This window comes from Cataglyphis hispanica, chromosome 5, assembly GCF_021464435.1.
Source record: "Cataglyphis hispanica isolate Lineage 1 chromosome 5, ULB_Chis1_1.0, whole genome shotgun sequence".
NCBI classification, from domain to species: Eukaryota; Metazoa; Arthropoda; class Insecta; order Hymenoptera; family Formicidae; genus Cataglyphis; species Cataglyphis hispanica.
The window spans coordinates 6,436,608-6,449,916 of NC_065958.1; the positions used below are offsets into that span (position 1 = coordinate 6,436,608).

A 13,309-nucleotide genomic window follows, 5' to 3' on the forward strand; every position below is an offset into this window, starting at 1 on the left:
AATATTTTTATTCAGTAAGAAAAATTTTATTTAACGATATTCCCTAACTGATATTAAATGACATTTATATTGTCGGACAATGTTTCTCGCATCGTGACACGCGTTATCTACAATAATTCGGCTAGCATTGAGTTATAGCGTCGAGGCGCTTCGTTACTGCGAATTGATGCTAACCGATGACGTATGTACACTAGATGCACAGGCCAAGTTAAACTCAATCCCGAGGTGTTTACACATGGCGGTTATTCTAGCGTGCGCGTCGAATTATCTTACGATTAGTTTCCCGTTATGAATGAGGATTTCAAAGCTGGAAATCAATCTCGTTGCTATGAATATGTTCGTCAGGAAACGTCGCGAGCCGCTGATTCACAATAACGAGATCGGCAATCTGATCCCCAAATCGTCGTTATCATTATTATCAAAATCGCCAAATGCCAATCGTAAATCATCAACGCGAGTCGCATTCAGAAAATTCTTCTCTAGGCGCGATCGAATTTAATCCGCGAAATGGAACAGCTGACGAAGAAATAATTCGCCGCAACATTCTCCCCCCTCGCTTCCGCAGACCGTATAAAGCGCAACGGCCATAAAGCTGTTTTCGATAACAGTTTCGATATTTCGATGCTTTACAAATGACCCGCTCGCTCCAGGCGGACCGATTCTACAAGTGCGTAAATCAAGTTTATGTTCCCGAAAGCAACGACCGTCGTAATCTCCGCGTCGATTCTATCGAGACTCATCGCTGCTCGAACTCGCTGTTTGCCTCGTTCTGTCATTGCAACTCGACAGAGCATCAGGTAAACTTCTCGTCGATTGAGTTTCGTGAGCTTTCACGGCAAACGAAGAAAGCAGGTTCGAGCCCAGGTACATCGAAACGCGTGCAAACACTAGGACGAGAATTACTCGCCGCAACATTAATTCCGAAGTATGAAAAATTTTTCCGGAAATTTTGTCATCGACAAACCGTTCTTAACGACTCGCCGCTTCAAAAAAACTTAATTGAATCGAATTTGCTGATACTCAAGCCTCCTAGAAATATAATAATGCTTTGAAATTACAGATCGGTGTCATGAGAATCGGCGAATTCGGTGATATTATTTAAGGAGTGTTTGATTAAAATAGAATTATGTTCCTCTATCATATCTTAATATATAATACACACTGTTTTATTGTAATACAAGATATTAAATGAGTTTCAAAATGAGAGCATATCGTATAATAAGATACGTGTTATAAATGTGTCGTACAAAGTGCGGGCGACAGCGAAAAACTGTGAGGTAAACAATTTCATTATAATTATTTGTTATTTATAAAATTAATTTTTTTATCTTTACAATAGATCTATTATTTTGAAATGGAAACTACAACATTAGTGCAAATAATTAATTTTCGTATATATTTTGGTTTCTTATTATATTAGAAAATACTAATTATAAGATGTACAAGTCGCTTGAAATTTATAAAAAACTTAATTCACAGACATAAATAAAAAAGTGACATTTCAAAATATTATATTTCACACGTTATATGTATATTGTGCCAATTTTTTAATTTTGTATTCATCCATTTTTCGACAATTTTATTGCATATCTCTTGAAATGAAGTAAAATGATATAAAATCCAATAATATATAAGTAAAAATAAGCAAAAAATTTTTTTCAAAACTATAATCAAGTAATTAACATTATTATATTCGTTACAATTAAAAAAATATCGAATATACTTAAATCATTGCATAATATCAAATGTTTCGTAATTCGAAACATATTCTATGTAGTAAAAATTAAACATGTTAATTAAATAAAATGAACATATAAAAACCATTCAACTATATTACTGAATATATATTTTTATGATTTTATATTGAAATATTTTAATTATGTCTAAAACAGAAAAACTACATTAATTTAAAAGTGAATTGCAAGCAAAGAGCATCGTATTAAATCACATGCACCAATTTCAATTTGATTCTCGGTCAATGTGTGACTCGCGCTGCAAAATAAACCGCGGCATGTTTGATAAAAATCATCACAAATAATTTCTTTAAAAGTATTTATAGCGTCTCTGTTGGCGATCACCACGTTTCATCATTACCGATTAAAAATTTATTTAGAGTAGAAATTTATTTAAATATTGTTAATAATATCATTATAATATATTAAATTTAATAGCATTAGGATTATCCTCTTGAAAATTATTTTGATTTACGCATCTCCAATATTTGCTTCCGTTCATATTCGCGATTCGCATAAATTTCGCAATCCAGAGAATGACATCGCACTCTGCGTGAATAAACACGTTAGCTGCGGCAACGTGTGACAATTTCCCTTCATATAATAATGGCTTTTAAACGCGGGTCAATGTAAAGCAGGTCGGTGCTGAATGTAATGCGCCCATTATCATTCGTATATTACTATGCAACGGTTCTTCATATGGACGAATAATCGCGTTGGCGCTGTATGATAGTCCTCGAACCAATGTTCGGAATTTTCCGGTTTTCCGGTCTCCAACTATTCAAACAGTATGCATTTCGATCTCGAATCTTAAATTGATTTCGGATCCTGCAGATCTCCGAAAGTTATGTAAAATTATATATTCGAACAGATCAAATCTGGATTTGGGTAGATGGCAAAATAAAGTCAGCATTGTAGGAATGGAATAAACAAAGCTGTTTACAATACTCCTATTTACAATAAACACTACTTTTTTAAGATTCTTGACATTATCGCAAATCTCGACGAAAGTTTTGCACCAATGTGAAACCAATATATATATATATATATATATATATATATTTATACATTATATGTGCGATATTTTGCTTTCCCATTTTAGAGATTGTGGCAGTATACTTTCAAAAATGTCGTATAAGCATCAATATTTACTTGCACACAATTTTCCAATGCTACAACATAGACATCAATGCTCATCTCGTATTTTTGAAAACATATAATACAATATAAAACATAAAAAAAGTGAATTCTTTTGAGAAACAATTTTTAATGATTTTTTAAGCAATTGAAAAAATTATACATACTGTTTATGTAATATAAATTGTGAAATATAAATACGACAACTATTTAATATTTCGGAATTATCGCAATTTACTGTAAACTTTTCAAATTAAATTCATTTATTAATTAATTTATTTATAAATTCATTTATTAATAAATTTATTTATCATAATTTTCTTCTAGGAAGCTGTAAAATCACCGATTTTAATTGAAGAGAATTTCTAAAAATATAAAAATTCAAAATCGATCCATTATTAAATGTATCAGCTTTCTTTCAGGGATATGATATTACATTGTTTTCGATAAAACGATTTGATGATTGATACTTTCCGCGAAAAACTGCTATTTCGCGAGACAACAGAAACGTGCGCAGGATTGATACATTGATTGAGGTGTCAGGTATTGAATATCTCGCGCGTGAACGTTAGTGCTAGCCCTACGACTAGGGTTTTGCACGTAGCATCCATTAACCCAGCGAATCCAGATTATTCGATAGGAATCGATGACGGTGAGTTCCGCGTTTAAGCCACCGACGCGTTATGACCGATTTCGTATAATGTTCGATTCGCAACTGAAAAATGTCGGCGAAAATGTCCGCGTACACATCGATTATAATAATAATAATTAACATATATTAGCAATATGGCACGGCGCACCGAACGAAAATAATAGCAAAAATTAGAGCAGAAAGAGTCACTCTTGCGAACTTGGATTTATGTTACCTTTGTTTGTTCGACTGAGAAGAGTAAATTCGCTGGATGAATATTAATCATAATCGCGACGTAGCGGTTTATGTGTGAGTCGACGAAAATAAAGACGAAATGAGTTGGCGAAAATAAAATTTTAAAGTGTGCTAATTTTTGTGCGCATGATTATATTTCATGAAATGAAATTTTACATTTTTTTTCTTGATAGAGCCATAAATCTTTAATATTGTAAACCAACTGAATTTTATATTAAATATTTACGCATGAATTTTTCCATTTGTCAGACATTCGTATTGCGTCACAAATGATTACGATTGATATTATTGACATTGCTGCAGAGTCAAGTTATCGAGCTATGCAAGCTATTCCCGCGCATTTTCTTTTTAGCGTTGATAACGGCTTGGATAATTATTAGTAAATTAATACGTTTTGTTCGTTGAGTTTTCTCATCGATAGAGCATAAAAAGAAGAGAAAATGTACATATTTACATCTATATTATTCTGATCTTATTATAATAAATCCGATAATTACAATATAAGAATTAAAAAGTGCGATAATCGTCTCGCGTCAAAATCCATAAGAGATATTTTTCCATTCTATCTTTCTCACAAAGCAAAATAACATTTTAAAAAATTATTACTGTCTTTCAAGCAAGTTGTATAGAAAATAATATACAGACAATAATTTACAAGCTGTATATTTAGATTACTTCAAATATATATATATATATATATATATATATATATATATATATATATATAAGAATAAAACAGATACACATTTAAAGCTGACAATGAAATATATACATACATTTTTCGATTTATCTAATTTGAGACGTCGCTGTCTTCTCTTTACGCTCTACCGCTTAGGAAACTCAATGAACAAACCGCGAATAATTGTCCGAGCCATTTATCTTCGTACGAGAAACGTTATCAACGCTAGAAAGATAATGCACGGGAATATTCTCTGTCTCACGCGAGAGGAATCTTCGGATTAAAAATTATCAGAGACTGGCGACGACCGATGAATAGCGCTTGACGAGAAGTTCGCGGTAAAGTTCGTAGTCGCGCGGAAACTTTTCTGCAAAATTGGAACGTACATAAGAAAAAGCCGAGTTTTCCGTCGACGAACGCGGACGTCATGAATGATTCAAACGAGCACGCGATCGAATAAACGTAAAATACGTACCCGCGTGTACTTTTGTCGTTTCTTTGCTCCAACTTGCGAACCGCACAATTTGCGATTTCACATGACACAAGAAAACTTCATCGCTCATTTAAGGAATGATGATGGCTTTAAACGAATCGGAAGTCGATCGTTCGACATCTTCGCGATATTACAAAATCAGATTCGATCGATTGACATTTCATGCGGATGTTATAATTGCGAATTCATCCGAATATTTAACTGATGAATATTAAAATTATAGTCTCCTAACTAATGACTCGTTGTATACTTAAATCGTTGTAGAAAAGAAAGTATTAGATAGCGCGAATCGTTCATCATCTTTTCAAAAATAGACTAAAATAGATTTAATTTAAATTTAAATTTTTTTAAATATAAAAAATAATAAGTATGTGAGAAAAAAAACATAACGTGAAGTTTTGTTACATTATACTTAACACTCAGAATAAGCCATAGAATGCGACAGAATAAATCCCAAGAAACTTCGGTCTACGAGACATTTTTATGCACTATACGGACGCATAGTTTTAAGGATCTCGCTGTCAGTCGCGATTTTCGCAGCGCACGTGTAAACCTCGTAACGACAAATTCCAGCAGCTTACCGGCAGAAATACGCGCGGATGAAGAAAGAGCCGGGGCGGAGGGCAAAAATGTTGGAACGGAAGTGGCGTGCACCGGGTGTTTATGCCGCGGCTGTCGTCGACTGATTTATCGACTCAACCTCCGTTTAGCGAAGGCGAGGTATACAAAGTCGCGAATGAATTTCCAAAAAGGGCAAATAAAGTCGCACGTGCGGTTTGAAAAATCAGCTGACCTGTCTGATTACTCGAGCAAATAAATTTGTTCGAACTTCCACGCAGATGAATATTCTTAATTAAGTTGGATAACTCTCACAATGGCTGCAAAAAGTATGAGATTTTTAATTTCTTGACATGCAAATATATAGAAGGGAAAGTTTTTCTATATATATTTCAACAAAAAGTTTTTTTATATTTTACATATAAATTATTATAATTTTATTAGTTCTTTTGATACATTTTAAAATATAGAATAGAATTCGTTTGCGTTTGTTTCTTGTACAACGTCATTAAACTAATATGCATTAATTAATTTCAGAATCCCAAGCATCGCGGCATTTTGTCGTACCGTGCTAAGAATGGGAGAAACCCGAATTATGTGTGCGAATTTGCATAAAGGTAAATTGTAAGCAGCAAAAGCGTATCAAGGTGGCTGAGTGCTCTGCGGTAACAAAATTTATTGTTAGGATTCCCTCCGGAAATTGTATTTGTGATGCATAAATAAATAAGAAATCCGTCAATAATACACTAATATATACCTATGTTTTAAAAATATTTCTCTCTTTTGCAAGATGTTTAAAACTTTTCGTGCTTTTCGATAACGTGGTTTTCTCATGTTTTATATTATTTTATTAAAATATTAAGATTGTGTTATATTTATATATTAACAGAAAAATGATGCTTGAAATCGTAAATCAATATGTGAAAAACACGTTAATAAAATATAAAATATAAAGTTTACTTTAATAAAATAATAATCGATCCAAAAATTGACGATATTGTGAAAGATGAATCTGCAATGAATTTACAATATATATTGTGTACTTCATATATATAATTTCTAAATATATTTTTATACTATATTAAATAAAAAATTGATTATCAATTTATTTCGATATCTAATGGCATCTAACAAGGCGACATAATATCCATGCTCGATCGAACGTCCGGGAGTTCTGATTCAATTCTTCTTCTTAATTTAAATCGAAGTTAGGAAAGGACGCTTATAGGCACTTAATCGGCGGAAACGGGAGGCAAGTATATAAGGGGCGGACCAGCGGAAAGTCGATGAAAAGTCTCCACTGCGCCCCATCCCTTTTCCTTCCAAAGCTTCTCCTTTCCGGTTTTCTCGAGGGCTCGTCCGGTCGGCCTTTTTCGCCTTTGCAATCGTCGGCGAGCCGAGAATCGATTCTTTTTAATTACAAAGTAATTTGAATTAACGGCGAGAGGAATACCGTGGCATAGATTAATCTGGACCTCGATACAAGAAGGCGAACCCCTTTCAAGCCCTCGTTATAGACGAAGAAGAAGAACGGCTCACTGAGATCGTCTCGATTTTAGGATACTCGGCAATTCTGTTTTATTCGTTGAAACGCATTACCGCGCGTTTCTTGTTTCGCTTAAGCAATCAGTCTGATCGACAACATTATTGAAAACCGCCTGCACAACCTGGTGAAAAAATTGCGAGATTTTCATTACATATTTTTGCTCGGTATTAATGACAAAAAGAGCGAAATTTTAGTTATAGATTTAAAATGATTTGTCAATCATCCAACAGAAAGGAGTGAGTTGTGTTTCAGTTTTATATAAAAAAAAATATATATTTTAACAAACGTTTTTTACAAACAGTAGTCGACAAAATTTGCAAATTATACGTATAATATAAATACGAAAATATATTGAAACGCTATAGAATGCCTCTCGATGAAGCAAAAGAGAAGAAAATTCGAAACCACGGTAGCGCGTTATTGGAAAAATATATTGAAGCATAAAGAACTTCGTGGCATTCGATATTTAATATAGCGCATGCGGAATTGTTTGATTTCTATAGATATCAACTTCGCTTGTTGAATGATCGCTGAATTATTCTCTTTGTATCAATTAAGACGTATTGATAAGCTAATCCCATCGAAACGCCATAAACGCGCTAGTGACAAAATATCCCTTTGACAAATGCCTAAAGAGAGTTAAATCGATCGAATAATATTTTGTTCATTAAAATCTATGGATTGTGATTACTTTCGATTAAAATGCCATTCGTATAAGAGAGAACGTTATCTCAAAAATATATTTTATCTATTAAATAAGTCTAAAATATATTGAATTTATTTTTCATACTTTTTCAAGCATTCCTTACTCAACGCGTATCTTCATTTAATATCGATATTCATTGCCAATTGTCGATTGTATATAACGCTAAATGCATTTTTAATAACTTTTATGTATTATCTCTTTTCAACATTTTTTTTTCTATATTTAAGTAAGAAGAAAAATATAGGGAGGAGATACATACAAAATATGTTCATTATACTTTCCATTTTTTCCACGTTTAAACATCAAAGTACTGTTTTTTCTTCCATTGTAATTATTTTTTGTAATTATTTAACAAACAAAGATAAATGTGCATTAGCTACATTGTTACATAATATAATATCGTTTTTAAAAAGCGTTCGTAATCTGGAAACAAGAAACTGATTGTTAATCATCGTGCGCGCATTAATACTATCAGGTCAAAATCGAGAGCTCGTTAAATGACTCGCAGCAGGTTCTTTTAATTAAAAAGTTGTAGCTCTGTAAAAATGCTATAAAGCTTTTGTGTCGAAAGCGCATTAAAGTTTCGTAACATTTTGCGCGCGCCCCTATGCAAAATTAATAGTTGAATTCGCGAATAGCCGATGTTGCGAACGAAAAGGAAACTCGGCGTAACATTATGAAGCCCTCCGAAGACGAGTAGGTAACGTGTAACTACCCACGAATGTCATTGGAAAAAATTCCGAATCGAAGCGAGTTAATGCACGTTCGATAACGTAACGCGTTGTTCCGGACAATCGCCATAACTCTTCCGATGAAAAATATGCAACTGAAACTTGCAGAAGCTTTGAAAGCGCCGCTGTTGGAGCGTATCGCCATGTATTTTCCATTACGAAGTTTCTCCGCGTGTATGTGCGCGGCGAAATTGCTTAATTTATGGCGCAGGCGATATCCGGCGCTTTGTTAACGTATTAGAGTGTTTGTTAGAAAGTGCGTTCGATACATGAGCGAATAAAGCGGACTGGATTAACTAACAATGAAATTCCATGCATTGTTGTAGAACGCGCAGCGTATTTTCGCGAGATAAACAGAGCCGCGAATTTACTTTCACTCGCATAATCAGAGAGAAGGATGACAATACAGAGGGAAAGGGAACCCCGCCGCGCGCTTAATTTTCAGAATTCCAGTGCTATCTCGATTAAAATTAACAGATGCAGCCTTTCATCTCGTCCAATAATTTGATAACGGAAGAGACAATTAAAATGATAATCTCGTCGTATAACCGAATTCTGCGTATGAATATCGACAATTGGCTGATCGTAGAAAGTGTCAATATTTAATTACGCTAGTATACCATGCCAATATTGATTTACTTCGCCATTGTTGACGCAGAAATAATCAATCATATTTCAAATCTACTTTCGAGTTTTTATAAATAAACACTTTAATTTTCAATTTAAAAGTTTCAGTGTATTAACAATTCTGCATTATATTTAAGTCTGAAAAAAATACAAATTTTTCTATTAATTTGATATGATTAATAGCAAAAAATCTTTAACTATTTTATATCTAGACATTAGTATATCTTTTACGAATAGAGTCGTGATGTGACTCTTTCGTTTCGCGAGGTTTTCGAATCGAGAATATATTTTCCGCAAACTAATTACTGTTGCTTCTCTCACGCAATCGTGGCCGTAAAGTGTGATCTCGAATCAACGACAGCTGGAAATCGTCGTGAGACAATGGCGTGCTTTTCTCACAATTTAATACTTTTGTCCGTAAAAAAAAAAAAAAAAAAAAAAGACACAAGAGAAGGCGACGCCACGTGGCTCCGTTCGGTCATCGATCGTTCCCTCGCACCTTTAATATCGCTCGCTCCCTTTCGGCGTCTTCTTCCTCATGGAAGAATAGCTCGACTTAAGTGGCAAATCTTGTCCGCGCGAGTACGACGACGAGGTAGACGGGGGATGAACAACGTTGGTGAGACGACTCCCGGTTGACTAAAGTTGATAGCGGTCCCGCGCAAGCTGAAGCGGAGTTTCCAAAGTTTCATCGTGATGCGGTACATCTCGATCGAATTCTGTTCTTCGCTCTTTAGTACACACGCATATACGCGCGACACAATGACAATATTCACGTATAGCTCGTCCATAGATTCGCAGCAAGCCGGTGTGGCATCGAGGCATATAGCCGCGATCGCGAAACGATATACGACGACGACGAAGACGGCGACGTACCTATATATGGGAACGGGGCTTCGTCTTCGCTCTCGTGGATGTGCGTATATGTGCAGCCAGCAGGCAAGCAGACAGGCTGGTTGGTGGAAAGAGGATGCGCCTGTAACGGGCGTGCAGCATGTGGCACATAAGGCCGGGACCACGGATACATAATGCAAACAGTTTGGGCCAAGCCCCGGTCACAAGTTTAACTTAGTTTGCTACATAGGGTGCAGGGTAATTGCATTTACTCTGACGTCTGTAGGTTCTCGCCGAGCGCGATTCCGACCGACCTACCTACCTACCTACCTACCTATACCTCGGTCGCGCCCCACGTTCGCTACCCCCGCGTTCCTGGTTCGCCCGCCCGGCGCACAACCGCTCTACCGCCACCCCTCGTGTTTCCCCAGGACGACGTCCTACCGCGAGAGAATACGAGCGAGAGGGAGGGAGATAGAGAGAACTCGGGCTGCTGCCACGAGCCGTAAATGAAGATTCCCAAAACTGCACCCGTCGACCCGACGGGTCGGCCAACTGCCGCGGACAGTTTTGCACGAGGTCGCTCGTTCGCTTCGCCGGTTGCATCGCAGTTTCCGGAGTTCGTTATTGGTTCTAAGGCACGTGTCGAAGCCATGCTCTTTACGAAAGTGCGATGAATTACTGACAAATGCGACCGTCGGCTTCGATTTTGATTGGATCATATGGATAGAATTGAATCCAAACCGATGAATCATCGGTGGAATGTTATTGCTCACGTGTATTTGAGTATCAATTTTTCGTGATTAATTAATTAAATGCAGACTGAGAAATTCAGGTCTGCTTCAACTCAAGCAGATTTCAAAATGTTGTCAATTTTTTTTTTAGTTTTATTACTATTTCAAGACACAAGAAATTTATTAAATAAATTTTATATTTTTCCAACGTAGCACAAATTAATTAAATATCGACGGAAATTTATATGGTATTTTCGTTATTATTAGCATCTTTATCGAAAAATTGAATTATAAAATTGTATTGCGTCGAATATAACGGAGAATTTACCGTAAAAAAAAATTACTGAAAAATAATAAAACTTTAATTTAATCTGATTATTATATGTTTTTTCAAAATTCAATTCGATATGTGATCATGAGGAAATATGAATTCGAACATTGTTATCCAATAACTCGTACAGAAAATGTAATGCGACTGCAGTAACAATGGATGTATCAGACATAGATAGCCCGAAAATTCCGGACTAAACCGCCGGTGTGGTTTCGGCCGACTGTCACGGATAGTTCAGCAAGACTATAAACTGTGGTAGATACATATTCTGTGGCGACAGAAGTTGGTTATTAGTTCTAACGTTTGTATCGAATTTCCCCCCTCCTCCTCCTTCCAAATTCTTGGCCGGTATATATCGATTCAAGTGCAATTAAGGCGACGTCGTAAGTGTCCACCGACGATTGAAATTACGCGAACTTTGCCGCGGTGACGATATCATCGAAAAATAAATCGACATGGCATATAATGTTAGTTGAAGTACTCTAGTAATTTAATAAACAAGATTTTCAAAGGCGCGTAACAAAGTCAGGCTGTTATTGAAACGGCCGAATGTAGAGTCGTTTGCAATTTTGCAATGCTCTACACCTGCTACTTCGAAATTTTCTGAACACCCTAGAGTATCTTAAGATTAATGTCGATTATGTACGTGTACAATACGCGCGGCCAATTAAAAAAAACATAAGTAAGGTGTCATTTATTTTTGCAACATATCCGGTAGTGTAATAAACATGAAAAAAATCAGTAAATTTTTTATTCATTTTCAAAAAAGATATTAATATCCCAAACCTTTTTTTTATCTTCCAAACCATATGTAACACTTAAAATGATTCTATAAACCGCGTTCGCAAAACATTATAATTTTAGCTTTATAGCATTAAACTAACTAATTTCAATGTAAATTTAACACGCGATCAACTCTAATTCGATCTCTTTGCGCTATCAAAGCCATAGCATTCCCGCTTCAACGAATCCTTCACATTCTCTGCGTTTCCGCAAACCCAATGTTACTACGATAGAAGAGCAGTTGTGTATCCGGTAACGAGAAATTCAAAACAACACGAACCAACATATTTTCACAACAAAAACATAATAAAAGACGAATATTTACAAACTATCAAGTTATAATCATAAAATTAATTGGACGAATATCCATCGTATAAAATATTATAAATGTTGAATGCATGTGTTGTCACGTGGCGATACGAAAGTCTATTTTAGAAGTAATTTTGTTTGTACGATTTTGATTGGTATTGCATATCGCACACGCATCGTAATCCGTTATATTACACGGGATATATACGCTTGTACACGCCCGTCCATTCGGCGGTGCCGTGTAAACTGTCCGACGATGACACACTGCCCCTGTCAAATTCAGAGATTCCGCAAAAGAGAACGAGAAAGAGAAAGAGAAAGAGAGAGATAGGACGGAAATAAAAAAAACGAGGTCGGCAGCCAGCGGCTGATTCGCCAGAGGCGAGCAATTAAAAACGACGAAAGAGAAAGAGAGAGAGAGAGAGAGAGAGAGAGAGAAAGAGAGATCGACAACATCCGTTGTTCCGACTCTGACGCAAAAGTGTGTTACTGATTTTTATTAAAAGCTACAGCGTACGCCGCGCGTGACGCGCTTGTTAATTCGCAACAAATTACCCGCGCGCCTCTCTTCCTCACTTAAAACGAGGAAGCTGGATGTTTCGCCAAGTTACTATTTCATATCTCGTTTATATATCCCGATGTGCATAAAAATGTAATGTGTAACCGTATAACGCATAAAATTTTTATGTGTTTCAAAACAACATTTAAATAAACTATAATGTACTATGTAGTGTTAAAGGATAAAAGATACTTTTCTTTTTTTTTTTAATACGTGCCGTATGTGAAATATATCACGCGTTAATCACATTAATCTGTTTTGCTTCACGAGAGAGATTTGGAAAAGCAACGGCTCTTCCAGAGGCAATTATATGATTTAACTAAACGAAAGAACGTAATGCTATTTAGCCGATTAAAACATACGCGTTAACAGAGTCGAGGAGTAGAAAGTACATTATCTAACGGAAAGAGGTTCGTGCTTTGCGCACTACTTGATGTCCGAGCATGTTGGCTTCCGACCTCGGTTGAGAGATTAAAACCCTTAACTAACATAATCTTACTCGTGTACGATATTTGCCAAGTAGTAGTTGCGAACAACTCAGAGTCCATGATGGGAAGTATCTCGATCGCAAGGATTCAATGAATTGAGGAGATGGACGAGGAGAGGCTTTTATTTCCGCGACTTTATTTACGATAGAGAACACGGATGCGAATACATACACGG

The 13,309-nt window shown here is 35.8% G+C and overlaps 2 protein-coding genes across 6 annotated transcripts in view; one reads left to right on the forward strand and one right to left on the reverse strand.

Annotated features, from left to right (window-relative positions):
• LOC126850073 (uncharacterized) overlaps positions 1 to 6,215 on the forward strand; it is a 96,320-nt gene extending 90,105 nt beyond the window's left edge. Inside the window, exon 3 of the mRNA XM_050592702.1 lies at positions 6,024 to 6,215. Coding sequence (XP_050448659.1) covers positions 6,024 to 6,101 — 78 coding nt within the window. The 3' untranslated portion in view covers positions 6,102 to 6,215. The remainder of the gene's footprint in view (positions 1 to 6,023) is intronic.
• LOC126849980 (hemicentin-1-like) overlaps positions 1 to 13,309 on the reverse strand; it is a 144,291-nt gene that overhangs the window by 88,349 nt on the left and 42,633 nt on the right. The window lies entirely within an intron of this gene.